The sequence below is a fragment of the Stegodyphus dumicola genome, chromosome 3 (assembly GCF_044657685.1).
Source record: "Stegodyphus dumicola isolate Sdum_Otavi_A_Nest chromosome 3, ASM4465768v1".
Lineage (NCBI taxonomy): Eukaryota > Metazoa > Arthropoda > Arachnida > Araneae > Eresidae > Stegodyphus > Stegodyphus dumicola.
Window position 1 is genome coordinate 251,912,025 of NC_140770.1, and position 20,528 is coordinate 251,932,552.

The 20,528-nt window shown below is 33.7% G+C and overlaps 1 protein-coding gene across 7 annotated transcripts in view; it reads left to right on the forward strand.

Moving 5' to 3' along the window:
* The window catches only part of pns (DENN domain containing pinstripe), a 116,768-nt gene that overhangs the window by 79,530 nt on the left and 16,710 nt on the right, over positions 1-20,528 (forward strand). For all 7 annotated transcript variants that reach the window (XR_015040440.1, XM_035358893.2, XM_085814043.1 and 4 more), the window contains 2 exons: positions 872-990; positions 17,971-18,068. Coding sequence is in view for 6 of the 7 variants with exons in the window: in XM_035358893.2 (XP_035214784.1) it covers positions 872-990; positions 17,971-18,068 (217 nt within the window). In the remaining variant the exon portion in view is untranslated. The remainder of the gene's footprint in view (positions 1-871; positions 991-17,970; positions 18,069-20,528) is intronic.

The window sequence follows — 20,528 nt, forward strand, 5'->3', positions numbered from 1 at the left end:
GCTGTGAAGTGAAAGTGGTAAAAAAGAAACGAAACTTACCTGTATGAGAACAATAGGCATGTTTCTCTTTCCCTTGTTTTCATTTCTACAGCTGTAGAAGATGACTATGTTTCTTTAACTTTAGAACTACAGTTCAGCAAATTTACTTGAATTGCTCTGATTTATATTGGTTTCTCTAGCTTAACTAATTTATTTTATTATTTTCAGTCTGCTTCTCAATAGTGGTTAAAAAATCTGAGCATCAGAAATGATATTTTTGAAATACCAAGAGCAAAAACATTTTATCGGTGTATTTTAATTCTAAAAATTTAATCTACCGTGCAATTATAAAACTTATATATATGCTTTGAAGGCTAATATTTAAAAATAACTGCCAAATGTATTTTTAAGATTTAAAAAATAAAAGAAACTTTTATTTCAGTGTATATATTGTTCTGTAAAACGTCAGTACATTTTTGATTTTCCAAGATAAGTGTATTAATCCTATATAAATAAAATTTTAAATTTATAGCTGTAGCATTTTATTTTGTACGTATAATGATCATTATTTATGTAATAACAAGATAAGATCATAGTTATGTTATAACACGAAAAGGTTGCACTATAACAAGAAAGGTTGTAGGCTAAATAATATCTATCTGTAGAGGAAACAAAGTGCAATTACTTCATGTTCACTTACTTAGCATTTTATAATAAATGTATAAGCAATTAAGAAGAAAAAGTTGGATATATATATTTTGTTTATCTATTTCTTTTTGGTTTAACTTTTTACCTTAAAGTAATTAAAATTTCCATGATTATTAATGTCAATTTAAGTATAATGTTTTTCTCTTAAAATATATGAGTTTTACTATAAACGTTTTCTTTGTAGCAAAAAAATTTGGGTATTTTAACTACATTACGAATTGGGCATGATAATACTGGAATGTCTCCTAAATGGATGGTTGAACATGTGGTTGTTCGAAATGAAATTTCTGGTCATACGTACAAGTAAGTAGTTGATCATATGTATATACCTGCATTTATAATATATATAGTCAAAAGTCGTTAATCCGGACTCGTCGGGACTTCGGCGATTCCGGATTATCGATTTTTCCGGATTACAGATCATCAGTTTAAATCTCGTAAGATGGCATGAGAAATTCTAAAATTAAAAATATGAAACCGTAATTTATGAAATAAAGAACAATTATGATCTAAAGGGTATCAAAATTTACAAAAAAAAGCTTAATATTTATTTATTTACTTTATTAAACATTTCTTTCAATGTAAGTTGTTTAAGTTGCTTTGTTTTATGTGATAATACTTTCTCTTTAATTCTATAAACAGACATAATTTCTTGTTCAGTTACAAAGTTCCGCTGTTCAAGTCCCGTAATTGCTGTGCCGAGAATACCGACTAACTTGTGAATTGAAATTTTTTCGTTTTCATTAACCTCTCTGTCACCTTCTTCATGTCTTTATCCTTTTTTTGCAGCAATTCCACTTTTTGTTTGATGGAGATCGAAACATATTTTCGTTTTGTAGATCCTTTGGGAGCTCCAGCATCGGAAATTTTATTTGACATAATCAAAAGTTCAAGTTTACTTTTATAAAATTGCTCTTACAGTCTGCAAAAAATAATAAACCGGATCCAATTCGAAGATTAAGGAACAACGCAATCATCAACTTTAACTGAAATAGATAATTACATAATTTTAGCTGATACCGTCCGTTATACATAAAACGCGCACGCGAAAACGTATTCTGCACTTGCGCACATGCATATGCGCAGTCGCACGCGTAAACGCCTATGCGCATGTGTCAATGCGGCGCATGCGCAGAAAGTTTTTAGCTTTGAGGTCCGGATTATAGATCATTCCGGATTATGGGTGTTTGAATTAACGACTTTTGACTGTATATATATAACTTTCAGTCTCGTAAAAATGAGCCTAAAAGTTAATTTGTACCTATATTCATTATTTTTAGTGTCAAATATTTAAAGATTTTTAATAGTTATGTTGTAAAACTCTTGGAAATTTTCTATGTTTATAAAATATCAGTATATATACTATATATTCTTTTCAAAATAGGATATAGACATTGATTAAAGGAACATGAGTAAATGTAGTCATAAGGCCTGAGCCTCATTTCTTAAAACATGGCAAATTACAGTTTTGCAAGTCTTTATAAAATGCAAAATAGTTTATTGTAACATAATATATAGTTAGTATAATTAATAAATGTCTCAAATATGTGTATTATGTACATCCATTGTAAAATTTTTGTTTAGTATTGGTCTAGCATTTGTAGGATTAATATAATGGTGCCAGTAAATTAAAATATTATTACAGTAGAGTCCTGAAAACTCGGTACTCAATAACCCGGCAGTCCAGATAACTCGGCTACACCCCCCACAGGTAAAAAAAAACTCATGTGCATGTGTCCCCTTCTTTCTGCGTTCCTTTGTCTTACGTCTCACTACCATCCTCCAACATATGACTGGTGCCGGCACACATTCAGCTGTTCAGTCTACACAGCATTTACCAGGGTTAGTAGATTTCTTAGCCATGTTGCATAATTCGATGTTAGTGACTTATATGTATTAAAAAATTAACCTATTAGATATATTAATTCAGAAGTGAAACAACAAAAATCAGAGTTATTTACAATATTTCCACAGGACTAGTTTCGATGGTTTTACCGAACCACCATCCTCAGCTGCAAAACTGCAAAATCATTTACGGTTTTGCAGCTGAGGATGGTGGTTCGGTAAAACCATCGAAACTAGTCCTGTGGAAATATTGTAAATAACGCTGATTTTTGTTGTTCTGAATTAATATTTATTCAGCGTGTTATTGTGTCTTAACTATTAGATATAGTTGGATGGGAGGCGGATGCCTGGAATGAGTTAACACTGGTTCATTCCTGGCAAAAACTCCTTGATCATGAGGGAAATGAGTTCATTGAACATGATGATGTAGAAAATGTATACTTACTCGACCTCTTAAAATCAGTTCCTAGATGTGCAGAAGCCAATGAAAATGACGTCCAATAATGGTTCCAGCTTTATTCCTTCATAAAGTATTTTTCTAGGGTCTGTCTTATCAAGCAAATTACTGTACAGTATGCATTCATTAATTTTCATTAGTAAAGGCTCTATATCTTTATAAAGTACGTACTTTTCCTTTGTTTAAGTTCTGGTAGTTTGAATTACAATATTGAATTCTTGGTAAGCTGTTCTATTCTCAAGCAACCAATACATAAAAGTACTGTATTTCTGGAGGAAGCACTCGTACATTTTAAAATATTTCCCGATAACTCGGCATTTTCACAAACTTGGTCGCCCTTTTTGTTTCACATTAGGCCGAGTTTTCAGGACTCTGCTGTATTATTACTCAAGCTTGTTTTTTGGTGCATTGTTAATTTGTTAAAAAAAGTTTGTGAAGTTATTAAAACTTTATATAATATTAAAAGGTATTATTACTCAAGCATCTTTTGGCACATTGTTAATTTGTTAAAAAAAAGTTTGTAAAGTTATTAAAACTTTATATAAGATTAAAAGGCATTTTTTGCATTGGGTTGGTTTGTTTTAGTTTTTTATGGCAAGCACACAAGGACTTCCTGCCTAAGGAAAGGTATGCATGAAGGGTTTTCTAATTAAAACTGACTTGTATATACATTACACAAATGGTGAAAACCTGAAAATGCTCATGCAGCTAGGCTGTTTCCTGAGATTCAAACCCTGCATTGAACTACAGTGTTCAGCGACTTTACCTTTCAGCCACTGGTAGGCCACTTGGGAAAAGTACCCTCATGCAAACACTTCTGCATATCATGTTTCAATTTTTCAAGACAATTAAAAGAAATTACAAGTAGCAGTCTTCTAAAAGCCCCCTCCCATTATCCAACCCATTAACTATGCTCTTTACTTTCCTCTTGATACACTCAAAGCATCATGCTTTTGGCTTCAGTTTCTCTATAAGAACAAAGTCCTTTTGAGATGTCTGTGGTAGATGAAGAGAAGTTTAAGACCCTTGAACTACCGTTAATCAAAACTGAGATTGATTTTAGGACTTTGTGCTTCTTTAGCTTTAATCAAATAATTTAATTCAGTTGCCACTATGAACAGATGGAAATTAAGCCAAGTCTGCTGGTTTCCCAAGGTGAGAGAAAATAACCAATCTGCAAACTTGTGCAGATTAAGCCCAGTATAGAACACCAATAGCTACACACAAGCATGAAGTCATTAATTTCTTTTTAATATTGCTATTTTTTAATAATTTGTTTATTCTTTTTTTCTAATTTTGATCCTGTGCAGCTCTATATGTTATCACAGTGTCTAATAGCTTTAGAATTTTACAGAACATAATTCTTAAAAGGGAAGAAAGAGGAAAAAAATAATTTTCACTCCTTACCATTGTTAAACCTGTATAATTTTTCAAATTTGTCTTCTGCTAAATATATAAAAAAATTAATTCGGAGTTAAATTTTCTGAAGTCTTGAAACTTCATTAAAATCTATTGTCTTTTACCAGGAATTTTTAATTTCAAGCCGTACTGTTTTACAAGCATTTAAAAGTTGTATCTCGGTATATTTTTTCTGAGTTCCTTTTGATTTTATGTAAAAAATTGTACTGTTTTTTAAGTTTTAGATATTTTTCATAAGTTTATATTGTATTAAATGCTAACATTTGGAAAAATTCTGCAGTATATTTTTATTGGTTAAAAAAAGACTTTGAATGTTTGTGCAAGTCTCTTAAAATCTGTGAAAAAATTTCTAAAGCTAATCAAAGACTGAATTTTGTCTAATTTAAAGCTTGGTGTGCTTCTTTTGTGTTATTGTCACAATGTTATTTCGTACTATGGTTACATTTTAAGTGCATCGCAAAAGTGATAACTTTGTCATATCTAGTCTACAGAGGAACATCTTTACTGTCTTAATGCTTGTTAATTATAATTCCATTTAGTTTTATAGTATACTCAAAATAAAATGCTCTAAAAGGTTAAATTCATATAATTGTTAAATAATTTTATTTCCACGTCTGTGCACAGAATGTGACGTAAGATTATATCTGCTGGCTGTTAAATACATAATCTTTGTATAAAATCATCATCATTCAATTTGATTAGCATATACCAAAAACTTATAATTTAAAAGTATTACTATTGTATTTTTTCTTAGTTGCAACAGTAAAACAATTGATGCTTTGAATCCCAGTTGAAATTTTAACTATCCATATTTAAACAAGGTCAAACAGTTTTCATTGGTTATGTATTAATAAAAGGTCATGTTGGTGTGCTTCATAACTTACACCAGTAGCCTCTGCGTGTGGGTTGAATGCACAGTTTATATACTGCTGACAGGTCAGAATTTTTTACTTCCTTATACAAAGTAAAGAAGTATTATAATCCCGAAAAATTTCAAGTATCATATTTCAATGAAAATATCCATTTTTACTTCTGTCAAATCCATTTGAATAGTTTTTTTGCACGACATACGTATGTACAGACAGAATGAAGGACTCTTTTTTCCAAAATAGATTGTAAAATGGATTCAGAAATGGTTTTTTCATAATGTCTATACATATATATGTATCTTGCATAGCTCAAAAATGAGTAGCTATTAGAACATTGAAATTTTGTTCATGAGACTACTATAACATCTAGTTTTGCACCTTCCTTTTTGGTTGCAATCAGCCATACCAAATATGTGTATGTATGTACAGTCAAAAGTCGTTAATCCGGGCTCGTTGGGGCTTCGGCAATTCCGGATTATCGATTTTTCCGGATTATAGATCATCAGTTTAAATCTGGTAAGATGGCATGCAGAAATTATAAAATTAAAAATATGAAACCGTAATTTATGAAATAAAGAACAATTATGATCTAAAGGGTATCAAAATTTACAAAAAAAAAAGCTTAATATTTATTTGTTTACTTTATTAAACATTTGTTTCAATGTAAGTTGTTTAAGTTGCTTCGTTTTATTAATAATACTTTCTCTTTAATTCTATAAACAGACATAATTTCTTGTTCAGTTACAAAGTTCCACTGTTCAAGTCCTATAATTGCTGTGTCGAGAATACCGACTAATTTGTCAATCAAAATTTTTTCGTTTTCAATAACCTCTGTGTCACTTTCTTCACTATCGGAAGTGAATTATAATGCCGAGGAATTTGATTTAAATCATTTCAAAGACAGAGTACATCGAGATGAAATACTACATTTAGTAAGAAATTATAAGCCAAATAAAATAAAAACATCTGCCCTGAAGATAAGGATAGTGCTGCCAGATCAACTTCCAATTCATTGCGCTCCGCGGCGTCCCCTCCCCCCACGGCCGCAGAGCAGCATGAAATTGATAAACAGATTTCGTAATAGTTAGAGAAACGAAGGATATGCCTTTATCCATTTTTTGCAGCAATTCCACTTTTTGTTTAATGGACTTCAAAACATACTTTCGCTTTGTAGATCCTTTACATATTAGTAAATATATATCGGAAATTCTATTTGACATAATCGAAAGTTCAAGCTTACTTTTATAAAATTGCTCTAACAGTCTGCAAAAAATAATAAGCCGGATCCAATTCGAAGATTAAGGAACAACGCAATCTGCAACATTAACTGATTTAGATAATTTTAAATTAGCTTATACCATCTGTTATACGTTAAACGCGCATGCATAAAAGTATTATGTGCATGCACACACGCATATTCGCAGCCGTAAAGGTCTTCCGTGCATCCGTCAAGGCGACGCATGCGCAGAAAGTTTGTAGCTTTGAGGTCTGGATTATGGGTGTCCGAATTAACGACTTTTGACTGTATATTTTTACATATATATATATGTGTGTGTGTGTGGTGAGCTCATTTTTTTTTTTATTCTTATATGTTGGTAAATTGTACATTTTTTGGGCTTTAAAAGTGATTGATTTATGTTGTCTTATGTTTTGGTTAAGGTTTTTATGCCTTTAGTTAATCTGCATGCAATAGTTTTATAGAATTATCGACAATTTAAAAGTTTAAGTGACACTAAGTCTAATGTGGCAACTGTTTGTTTACATTTGAAGCTCTTAGTAATGTAGTGAATTCAGTCTGTGCTTCAACATTAGTGTCTTTTTGCCTAGTGGGATCAGAATTTAACTTGTAATGTTTGTGCATTGAAAATTTTGTCTTCCTGCCCATTGAGTGAATTGCTTCTTTTTGCATAGAAATTAATTTTGATTGCAAAAATTGTTTTTCTTTAACTGTTTTTAACTGTATATGTTGTTTTAGGTTTTTCTGTATTTTACAGTTTTTAACAAAGATGTTTTGAGATTTTTTGTATGTTTGCCTTTTTCTGAAGTGAGAATTGAATTGACTGAATGAGATATATCTGTAATGAAATTCGAAGAAATAAGTTTAAATGAAGTGCAGCAAAAAAGGTGTATAATTTCATAGGGCGTACAAGGAAGTCATATGGTGCTCACATCTGATATTTTATAAAAGTATTTTAACTAAATTTTTATATTTTGCTTACTGGATATTTATCAAAACATATGTAAACAATAATAATAACACAAAGGGAAAAAATCAATTTTTTTAAATTTTATATTTGAAATTTGAAGTTTGGTAACTGTAAGACATTTTTGGGGTGTAAACTTTGTGATTCAAACATACGACGTACGTTACAGTTAAATATATTAATATTTCAGACAGACATTTATTTTAACTAATTAATATCTTTGACATTTATTTTAACTAATTAATATCTTTCATTAATCATTAAATAACGTATTTTAATTTAAACTAAAACTAAACAGATTGTGAAATTCCCAAGTGGGACACAACTTGAGAATGAATAATGACAGCATAGTCCCTTTCTCTTTAAACTTTTCTTCAACATGTAAATTAAAGTACATTTACTTCTAAGTACATTTTTTATAAAATTTTATAGAATGTCCAGACAGTGGCAAAAAATTATTAGAAGTATCTTTCTTATAATTTGAAGATGTCCACTGATCAGTCGGGTTCTTTTCTTATTAATTTTTAACTGTGATAAAAAGCTGTTCATTTATAAATGTATTCTCAAACAAAGGGAGTATTCTTAATTCAAAAACTCTTGTCTTTTTTTTTTTTTTTTTTTTTTTTTTTTTTTTAAAGTTAATAAAAATTTGTAGCTTTAAATCTTTGAATAAGATTTATATCACTTTGTAAATCATGTTCATTTTTAATTATAATGTTCATGCTCATTTTTAATTATAATGAAAGTAATGTGAACTTGGATTTCAAATAATTAAAACCTTGAAATTCAATTAATTTGGTTGTTGTGACTTATATCATTTGTCTGACAGTAACATGAGAACAGGCTCACAAAATTCATCTTGGCAAGGAGTGAAAGATTGCACCTGCTGTTAGCAAGAGCCTTAGCACCATACAGGTGTCGGTATGACTTTGCTCAGTTCCATGCCCAAATTTGATTGAGAGCATCCCGGAGCATGGGTTCGAGAGTCTCCCGCCCCTCTTCATCTACCACCAATCTCTCAAGAGGACTTGCTACATATTTAGAGTGCCCCCATGCCACGCAGACACTAAGCATTTACAAACATCTATGATTTCTCCGGGAATCAAACCTGGGCCCTTCAGAATGGTAGTCAACATCACTAACCACTATCCCATTTTGGGTGGCATGAAACAAATCCATGACTGAAATGTATTTGGGGGCCTCATAAAATTGCTTCAAGGTTGCCATTTTGGTACTACTGTAAGGATCTTAAGTTTTACTAACGTTTATTTTATTTTAAATCTTTACTATCACTTCTTATTTTCTACTTCCGGCCAGAATTATAAGCGTGAAGGAGTTTATGCAAAGTTGTCTGGCGAACGCCAAGTATTTAAGTGTGGCCTTTTTGCCAAGCAGAGAAGAGAGGAAGCCGTGAGTTCGAAGCAGGCCGCTTACCTTAGAAGTTACGCAGTTGCTACTTTGCCTTCCAGGCCAGAGGTTTTAATCCTCTTGATAAATTAAACGTATTGTAGTGTTCACAGTCTCTGTGCTACATACGCTTTCTGTTATTATAAGGCCAATCTTATTCTAAAGTTAAATTAGAGTTTAGTTTTATTTTGATATCTTTTAAGTTAGACCCCGAGTGGAGGGTCATTGTATTCCGAAGTACGGAAGTCATTGTATATAAAGAAAAAAATAAAGGGTTTTGTATACCCTTCGTCTGTATCCTGTCTACTTACTACAATTAGTGAACATAGCTTTAGTAAGCTCTCTGTTCTAGTCAGGTCATTGTATGTTTCCGAAGAAGGTTAGAAGAAACATTGAACCTGATAGTGGCGCCCGACGAAGAATAACCATGGCCGAGTTTCAAGAAGAACCTGTGCTGCCTGCAGAAACAGCTCAGAATCCAGAAATGCCAGCTGCCGCCCTGGAAGGATTTGGGTATATTGTCCAGACCATGCGTGCTTCGATGAAACCAGAAGCAACGTTTAATGGAAACTCACAGGTAACCAGTTTTTTGGAAAAATTGGATGACCACTTCATGCTCTACCCCGTGCACGAGTTTCAAAAAGTTTCCTTAGCTACCAGCGCTTTGAGGGGCCAAGCGCTTAACTGGTTCAAATGTATCGGCAGAAGTCTCTTGGGTCAAGCAGGAAGTCCCACCTATACCTACGAAAATTTCAAGACTGCCCTACTAAAAGCCTTCCCTGTTGTAAGGGATCGTGCGAAATTAGAAACAGAACTTTTCAGTATATATCAACAAAGAATGGAAAACCTCTCCAGGTTTATTTTAAGAAAAATTCACGTTTTCAAGCTCTTGTATGGAAACCGTCCGGATCCTGAAATAATTCAAGTGATTTTGCCGAGGTTACTACCCCAAGTGCAAGACTTTATTGAATTGAGAAATCCGACTACACTGGAAAAATTATTTGAGCTAGCAATCCAGTTTGAAAGTAGAAGAACGGCGGACGTCGAAAGAAGACGCCAATATCAACAGCGAAACCAATTTGGTACGCCAAGACTACAGCAAACTCAAGCACATGGCTACGGAGAAAAAGCGAATCAGTGGGCAAGGAAACCCGAGCATTCAAAAACAGCCGGCGAACGTCGACAGTTCAATAGCAACCCAGGAAAAAAGTCTCAAGGCCAGTGGAGAAAGAAGGAAAGCACCGAAAGGAAAAATAATTTAAACTAAAACGGATTTCTGCTGACGAGAGGGTGCGGAAATCCGAAGGCCACGAAAACCCCTCTTCCTACAAGTTAAATACAGTAATGGTGAAAAATTTAACTCTTCCGAAGATTGAAGTCTTGGTAAATAATATCCCGGCCACCGCACTCCTGGATACTGGCGCGCAGTGTTCCTGTGTGGCAGAAGTCTTTTTTAGAAAGTATTTTCGCAAATACCGCATATATAATGCGGATAATACAACAGTATTAGCGGCGCAAGGAGAACAATGTAAGTGCGTAGGTAAAGTACCTTTGTACATCCGTATCAAGGACGAACAAGTAAAGGTGATGTTTTTTATAGTAAAGAATTTGCAAGCACACTTAATACTAGGAATAGACTTTCTTTCAGACGCACAAGCTACACTGGATTTTAATGAAGCGTCTCTTAAGCTGACGATGAAACCAGTGCGTGTAGAAAAGGTTGAACCGCCAAGGTTAAATCTCGACCACCTGCCTAACGACGAGCAAGATAGAATCCGACAAGTGGTAAGTGAATTTGCTTCCTTATTTAGTGATATTCCAGGATTTACCCAGGTTACTAACCATAGTATTGACACCGGAGATGCATTGCCGGTTCGTCAAAAACCATACCGGTATGATAAGAATAAGGAAAAAATTATAGAATGGCATATTACCGATATGCTACGTAAAAAGATCGTAACGCCTATCTCAAGTAGTTATGCTAGTCCGGTGGTTTTATGTAAGAAAAATAATGATTATCCTTTGGAGCATCCAAAAAGGTGGAGATTCGCTATTGATTACCGTAAATTAAATTCCATAACGAAATATCCGGTATATCCGTTACCAATTATAGAAGAAATTTTAAGGAACATAAAATCAACCAAATTTATGACAACTTTAGACTTAACGAATGGTTATTTTCAAATAGGGATCAGGCCTGAGGACGTGCCTAAGACTGCTTTTATAACCAAGTCTGGCACTTATGCATTTTTGCGAATGCCGTTTGGCCTTTCAGGCGCCCCAGCAACATTTCAGCGATGCATGGACATTGTGTTAAGACCTGTTCTCGGAAAGTCCACATTTATCTATTTAGACGATATCATTATTACTAGTGATAATCTAGACCAACATGTACAGGATTTAAGACAGGTGTTTTCTTTATTAAATGAGGCCGGTCTAAAAGTTAATGTCGAAAAATGCAAATTTGCAGCCCCTGAATTAAAATATTTAGGTTACAAAATATTGCAAAAAGGGATCGAGACAGATGAATCAAAAATAATCGCTGTACAAAAGTATCCGACTCCAAACACAGCAAAGAAGCTCTCTTCTTTTCTAGGACTTTGTTCATATTATAGGTCCTTTATAAAAGATTTTGCGGCTATCGCTGAGCCATTGTTAAAATTAAAAAGGAAAAAGGCAAGATTCTCGTGGACGGCCGAAGCCAATAGTGCTTTCGAAAAATTAAAACAAGCATTAACGCAAGCCCCTGTGTTGAAATTTCCTGAAAAGGATGAAAATTTAGAAATTTCAGCGGATGCTTCGGATTATGCGGTAGGAGCGGTACTTTCGCAAAATCAGCAGCCAGTAGCATTTTTTAGCCGAACTTTAAATCAAACACAAAGAAACTATTCCGCGACCGAGAGAGAGGCACTTGCAGTTCTGTTAGCAGTGCAAAAGTTCCGAGTCTATTTTGGAAAGGCGCCGATAACAGTATATTCTGATCATGCGGCGGTAACTAGATTGTACTCTGGAAAAAATTTATCCCCAAGGTTAATAAGATGGGCACTCAAGCTGCAAGAATATAATCTGGTAATCAAGCATACCCCCGGAAAGGAAAATATCGTAGCAGATGCCCTGTCACGAATTAAATTAGACGAACAGGGTAATACCGTAAAAGTTGCAATGCTGACAGCGTGTACAATAAATTCCCGAGAAACTGTAATAACCGAACTGGGTAAGGATCCTGAGTTTGGAAGTATTTATGAGTATTTGAAGGATCCTGAAAATTTTAGCCACCAAGATATTGTGGCAATAAGAAATAGGGCGGCCCATTACGAACTAATAGATGGTCTATTATTTTATACAAAAACTACGAATTCCAACAACGAATTTCGACCTGTTATCCCAGCTAGTCTTAGATTAAATATCCTGCAAGAGCTCCATGACAGCCCTTTAGCTTCTCATGCTGGTATTCGAAAAACTACTCAACGCGTACGCGAGGCAGTCTACTTTCCTGAACTGCAAAAGTTAACAAGGGCGTATGTCCAGTCCTGCCCAACATGTCAAGCCGTTAATTATATTACTTTCCGCCCGGCCGGGTTTCTAAATAGTATTAAATCCGAATTTCCAAATGAAATAATCGGCATCGATTTATTGGGCCCTTTCCCAAAAAGTCAGTTAAACAAAAGTCGCTATCTCCTTGTTATAGTTGATCATTTTAGTAAATGGACCGAAATTGTTCCCTTAAAACGAGCCTCCGCGAAATTAGTTACCGATTCTATTTTAAATAAATATATTTTAAAATACGGGGCGCCCCTAAAATTTATATCGGATAATGGTCCTCAATTTGTAAGTAATATATTTGAAGACATGTGCCAAAAACTGGGCATACGTCATTTAAAAATGGTCCCGTATCGGCCGCAATCAAATATAGCGGAACGGGTCAACAGAAATATAGTGAAAATTATCCGTAGTTATGTTAAAAATTTTCATAAAAGCTGGGATAACTATGTCAATGAATTTGCTTTCGCCCTTAGGACCGCAAAACATGATACAACGGGAAAAACTCCTGCTGAGTTATTTCTAGGCAGAAAGATTATAACACCGTTAGATAAACTATTTTATGTGCAACAAAGAGCCCCAGAATTTAAAATGGGTGATATAGAAAAACTAATAAAAGAAGCAAAAAAGAATACAGAAGTAGCACAAAGAAAACAAAAATTGTATTATGACTTGAAACGACGGGGAGTAACTTATAAAGTAGGGGATGAAGTACTAAAAATTAAGCATTCACTTTCTTCAGCACCAGAAGATAAAACTGCCAAATTTTTCCCACGCTTTGAAGGACCATATGTTATAGAAAAAATAACTCACGCTGTTGTAGTATTAAAGGCAAGAAATGGTGAAACCTGTTCCGCAAACATTGACCAGATAAAACCATTCTATGACCGTAATAAAATGCAAATCTTTTCAGATCTTTTGCAGGATCCGGGACGGCAGACACCGCAGGTACAAGTTCCAGAGGTGGGAAAACGACAAGTACAAGGGCAAGCCAATGAGAGACAGAAGCAAGTGAAAAGAAAATTGCCCCGCAGAAAAATTGAAGGTACAAAGAAAAAGAAGCCATTCCACCGTCCAAAAAACAGAGTTCACGAACACCCCCAGAATGAAGAAGGGAGAAGGACGACGTATGTGGAAAAGACCGGGAGAAAGGACGGCAACTATAACCCGGCTGTGAAACGGAAGATTGACTCATCCGACAGAACTCTCCGCAGCAAAAGTCGCTGAACTGCGGAAGGGCCATCAGCGGCGGAGGAAAAAGTACAAGAAAAATTTGAACGGCCAACAACGAGGTCCAAGCAGGATCACGACAGAAGTTTCCCGGTTCCACCAAGACCAGCTGCCTTCAAACGGCCAAGACCACAAGCAGAGGACAGAAGGAAGATGTTCAAGGGTGGCCGTAGTGGTGAAAAACGGAAGCTTCCAGAGGAAAGCACTGAAGGGCGAGCCCGTACAAGAAGGAGGATCAACCAAGCTACGGTCTGCAGCACCTTTAAAGACTGGGCCCAGAAAAGGATGTCTGAATATTACAAAGATAAGTAAAATTTTATGTTACTTTACAAACTTAAGTTAATCTTTCATTCTTACTGCAAGTGGCAGATATCAAGAAGTTTTACCTCATGCGAGGTGTACCTTTATCGCCAAAAGGGCGAGAAATGAGTTGTGACCGATTTTCTTATTATGTTTTTCAATTACTCGCGCATAAAACTAAAGTTGATGTATAATAGCGTTGTATAAAGACTTAAATATTGTAAAAAGTTATTGTATAAATTTTATTTAAAACATTCTAACAAGAAAGAAGTTTTAGTCTGAAAGACTTTTTGAAATGTAGTATTATTTCAATGTAGAAAGAATTGGCACTTGCTTTGAAAAGAATAGAAGTTAACAATGTACTACTAATGTATGTTTTCAAATGTGTAAAATTAACGGCATCTTGATATGTTCTTGTATACATGTGAACTGTTATTTTGAATGTTTAGAAATAACGTGATATGGTAAAAGTGAAAGTAATGTTAAAAAATTTGTTATTCGTGTGACTGTAAAGATTAAATCATGGTGAATATGTGTTAAAGGTTGAATGATGTAGTTAGGCTCTCTGATGCTACACTTTAGAGTTAGCCACTTTCAGAATAGTACCTCAGGGTCTAGAGTTGAAATTAGGGTGTGTTAAGAGGTCTCGTATGTTGAATTTTAACACATTAGTGTTTTGATTGTAGGAGGAAGTGTTGAACACATAGACAGAAACACATTCGTGTTTGGTGTTTTTACAACACATGTCAGAGAGCACGGGGAGAGATAATTAAAATAGTCATGAATGAAATAAGAATGTTAAGAAAAGTATATTCTATATGTTATTTGCAATGTCATTCTGTAACATTTCATTAAACTAGTTTTCCTTCCAGATCTCTGGAAGGAACCAGAATTGAATAAAGCTCCTGTTTTGATGCAGTACAGATGAAAAAGAAAAAAGATTGTTGTATATTCCGGGAGCTGCTATTGTAACAAATTTCTTTCTTTTAAAATTTTCTAGTTTCTAGCTAAGTTATGTTTGTAAAAGTTTGGCCTCGCGTTAGTTTCTAGAGCTAAAAGTTTTCAACAAGGTCGTTTTAGACCTCAGTTTCAAACTAATTAACTCTGGCGGGAAGTATGTAAGGATCTTAAGTTTTACTAACGTTTATTTTATTTTAAATCTTTACTATCACTTCTTATTTTCTACTTCCGGCCAGAATTATAAGCGTGAAGGAGTTTATGCAAAGTTGTCTGGCGAACGCCAAGTATTTAAGTGTGGCCTTTTTGCCAAGCAGAGAAGAGAGGAAGCCGTGAGTTCGAAGCAGGCCGCTTACCTTAGAAGTTACGCAGTTGCTACTTTGCCTTCCAGGCCAGAGGTTTTAATCCTCTTGATAAATTAAACGTATTGTAGTGTTCACAGTCTCTGTGCTACATACGCTTTCTGTTATTATAAGGCCAATCTTATTCTAAAGTTAAATTAGAGTTTAGTTTTATTTTGATATCTTTTAAGTTAGACCCCGAGTGGAGGGTCATTGTATTCCGAAGTACGGAAGTCATTGTATATAAAGAAAAAAATAAAGGGTTTTGTATACCCTTCGTCTGTATCCTGTCTACTTACTACAATTAGTGAACATAGCTTTAGTAAGCTCTCTGTTCTAGTCAGGTCATTGTATGTTTCCGAAGAAGGTTAGAAGAAACATTGAACCTGATACTACTAATTTGCACCAAGTTGCCAGACTAGACATCCATAGGAGATAATGTAACTGGAGCTTGTGTAATGTCCATATAAGATAAGACTACCACTCACAGCTATCTCAGACTATACCCTTTCTGGATGACTCTCTTATAAATTTCAAAAGATGTGTACAAATATTTTATTTCTTTTATCCAACAGCATGAAATAGTTTAATAAAATAGTATGAAATAGTAATTTGGTCTAAATGTCAGTGTAATTCATCCCAGAGATGCTTGATGGATTTAAGCTCAAAGTTTTTGCATACCCAATATAATTCAATCATTCTCATTTTTTCAACTGGACTATGACTTTTTTACTTTATGAACAAATAAACTGTTGTGTTGAAAATGGTAAGGCGAGATCCAGTATGTTTCCACTGGTTGAAACACGAAATTTTCCAGTATAAGGAGACTTCATTTTTTCAGGGTTTGAGGTACAGTGGACCAAATAAAAAAGTGAAGGCCTAAATATAATTCCTTTTCCACAAGATTATAAGTAGAAACAGTGATAAGTAATTCTCACATTTTGTTTACTAAATCCATACTCATCCATCAGAAACTACAGTCAAAAGTCTTTAATCCGGACTCGTCGGGACTTCGGCAATTCTGGATTATAGATCATCAGTTTAAATCTGGTAAGATGGCATGCAGAAATTATAAAATTAAAAATATGAAATCGTAATTTATGAAATAAAGAACAATTATGATCTAAAGGGTATCAAAATTTACAAAAAAAAAAGCTTAATATTTATTTGTTTACTTTATTAAACATTTCTTTCAATGTAATTTATTTAAGCTACTTTTTTATGTAATAATACATACTTTCTCTTTAATTCTATAAACAGACATAATTTCTTGTTCAGTTACCAAGTTCCGCTGTTCAAGTCCTATAATTGCTGTGTCGAGAATACCGACTAATTTGTCAATCGAAATTTTTTCATTTTCAATAACCTCTGTGTCACTTTCTTCACTATCGGAACGAATATTAATGCTGAGGAATTTGATTTAAATCATATCAAAGACGAAGTACATCGAGATGAAATACTACATTTAGTAAGGAATTATAAGCCAAATAAAATAAAAACATCTGCCCTGAAGATAAGGATAGTGCTGACAGATCAACTTCCAATTCATTGCGCGCCATGGCGTTCCCCTCCCCCCGCCGCAGAGCAGTGTGAAATTGATAAACAGATTTTGGAATGGTTAGAGAAACAAAGGATATGCCTTTATCCATTTTTTGCAGCAATTCCACTTTTTGTTTAATGGACATCGAAACATACTTTCGCTTTGTAGATCCTTTAGCAACTCCAGAATCGGAAATTCTATTTAACATAATCGAAAGTTCAAGCTTACTTTTATAAAATTTCTCTCACAGTCTGCGAAAAATAATAAGCCGGATCCAATTAGAAGATTACGGAACAACACAATCTACAACATTAACTGAAATAGATAATTAGATAATTTTAGCTTAGCTTATACCATTCATTATACATTAAACGTGCATGTGTAAATGTATTATGCGCATGCCTAAAAGTATTACGCACATGCGTAAATGCTAATGCTGATTGATGCACAGAAAGTTTGTACCTTGGAGGTCCAGATTATAGATCATTCCGGATTATGGGTGTCCGGATTAACAACTTTTTCTGTTCTACCTGTAATGAGTTGCGTCACTGCACATGGTGCTCTTCTTTTATTCTAGAATCTATGGAGACATGCTTTTCATCAGACATGCTGGTGTAAGGCTCTCCATTTTGTGATCATTGCCTTGTAAGGTACTGTTGTCTAAAGAATCCATATGTAAATACCTTTTGGTAAATAGTACAAATATTGTCATCACTTCCAGATGGCGGTCTGTATCTGCCATGATTTTTGGTTTATGTAATTTGGGTTTTACACTTCATTTTTACCGCCCTGTTACACTTCCTTAAACTTCCTGTTTCATCGTTACATTGCTCATTATTACATATGGTAACTGGGGCCAAAAATCTCATGGATGGAATGACCAAGTTGGTGGGCACCAGTCAATCATGTTCCTTTTGGCCTTACTTAGCTCCTTTTGAATATTGCACCTGCTATACATTTCTGTGAGCACTCATTGTCTATAGGTTTAATGTACCTGAATATAAGGTATGCTTGCAAGATTATATAGACTGTTATATAAGCTGTTAAGATGTTATTATATAAGCTTATTATGAAGGTTTTGTATAAGAAAGATAATTAAATGTCTAAATACCAGACCTTGAGATAAAATAAGTAACTGTGTTTACGTTTAATACAGAAGTTATTATCTTTACAGATTTCCTTGTGGACGATGGTTAGGTAAGGGAGTCGATGATGGGAGCACTGAACGTTTATTGGTTGGAGAAATGGTGCCTAGAGACCAAGATACAGAGGGTAAATATTATATTTAGGTTGCTTTCTACATATTTTTACCGCCCTGTTACACCGCCCTGTTAATTCCTTAAACTTCCAGTTTCATCGTTACATCGCTCATTATTACATATGGTAACTGGGGCCAAAAATCTCATGGATGGAATGACCAAGTTGGTGGACACCAGTCAATCATGTTCCTTTTTGTTTAATGTAAACATTTTGTGTGTTTATATGAAAGCTTGAGGGTTTCTGTTATATTTAATAAATTTTTAAGAATCTTGTTTAATAATTAAAAAATTTGGTACTGTGAATTGTGCTAAAGCTGAAAGTTAGTTTTTATTATGAGTTGTCAGAAGTATAATCTTGTAAAGATTTCTTGTGCAAATTTTTAAAAACGTTAACCTTGTAATATTAGTGTACTTTTGAAATTGAAGGAGAAAAAATTAAACCTTGGAAAATTTGGATTTGCAATATTTATCAACAGTGCAGCTACAGCTGTGTGTGTGTGTAAGTGAGTGATTGAGTGAGGTAATAATTGAAAAGAAATAAAAAAATATAAGAGGAATTTTTTAACTGTCAGTTAAATGCAGTAAATCTATATGCAAGATGAAAGAATGCAAATAATAATCAATTATACGATGGTATAAAATATAACATTTTGAAAGAAAATTCAATAGTAAAAGACAAGTAAAACTAATAAAAAAAAACATAAAAATGGGGGCAGCAAAACACATAAAAAAGCTTAATCTTTTGTCCCAGCTTGCCTAGTAAATAAATTGCCAGTTCTCAGAGTTGCCATCTGACATGACATAAAACTTTTAACGTAGTTTTTAAATTATAATTGCATAAACTGAACAGTTTAAAATCCATAAATTTGTTTTACATTTATTCATATTTCTTATAATATATCTAATTGATGTACCAAAGATTGGAAATCCAATATTCGAAATGATCTAATATCCAGATGTCCTGACTTGTTTTCTTACAAAGTCTAGGAATGGAAGAATGTACAGGATAAAGCAGGTGTGGCATAAAAGTAGTTTTTAAATTATAATTGCATAAACTGAACAGTTTAAAATCCATAAATTTGTTTTACATTTATTCATATTTCTTATAATATATCTAATTGATGTACCAAAGATTGGAAATCCAATATTCGAAATGATCTAATATCCAGATGTCCTGACTTGTTTTCTTACAAAGTCTAGGAATGGAAGAATGTACAGGATAAAGCAGGTGTGGCATAAAAGTAGTTTTTAAATTATAATTGCATAAACTGAACAGTTTAAAATCCATAAATTTGTTTTACATTTATTCATATTTCTTATAATATATCTAATTGATGTACCAAAGATTGGAAATCCAATATTCGAAATGATCTAATATCCAGATGTCCTGACTTGTTTTCTTACAAAGTCTAGGAATGGAAGAATGTACAGGATAAAGCAGGTGTGGCATAAAAGTAATTTTTCACCCAACTGAGTTCCCTGTATGTGCATTTCAAGCACTTACTGGCTAGGGAATCAAACTGTGGCAAATGACAGTACACTGATTGACATTATACTATTTGGCATTTGAGTGATTGTAGAGAGTTGATGTTTTTCTATAAGACCTAAACATTGAGTGATTGTAAGGGTTTGACATTTTTCTATAAGACCTAAACATTAAGTGAAGCCCCAAGAATTATTTATTTGGAGTTTGGTGTTCCTCATTCTGGTTTTCTTTTGTTGGTTTAGCAGCAGGGAAAGGAGAAAGAATTAAATTCTGACCAACTTAAATTCAGTTAGTATAATAAATTATACTCATTTTTCTTACTTGATCCAGCGTATAATTTTTTGCTGGCTATTATTATTATTGCTACCATTTAAAAATTTTAAGTTGAATTCTCAATTAATCTGGTGTTGTTTCTAATCCTGGTGTTGCAGCAAGTTTCTACCAAGTGAAAGCATTTTTCAGTGTCAATTAAGTAGTGGAATTACTGTAAAAAAAAAATGGATAAAAGACATATCCATTGAGAATAACAAAACAAAAACAAAAATCATTCATTATGCTAAAAGTGACAACTATGGCTAAGTTGTGATGAAATTGATGTTACATTGTCACAGTAACTGTGTGTCATTTATGGAACCAGTATTAATGACTCAAGCCAAAATATTTAATGGAAAAATGGATTGAAAAACGGAAGTGCACATATTCTGCAGATTGGCTAACCAAATTTGAAGGTCATCATGATATAAGGCAGTTATAATTTCATGCAAAAAAAAAAAAAAAAAAGCTTTAGTTGATATTGAAGCATATGAACAGTTTGCAGATGAATTTGTCAATCTCATTTAGAGTGCAAAGTTAACTCCCGAAGGAATTTAAAATGCAGTCAAAACTGGTAATTTTCAACAGTATGTGCCCCAGAATACCTTGGTGACCACAGCAGCAAAGGTTGCAGCTAATGCCAAAAATTATAAATTAAAGATGAAGGATTTTAAC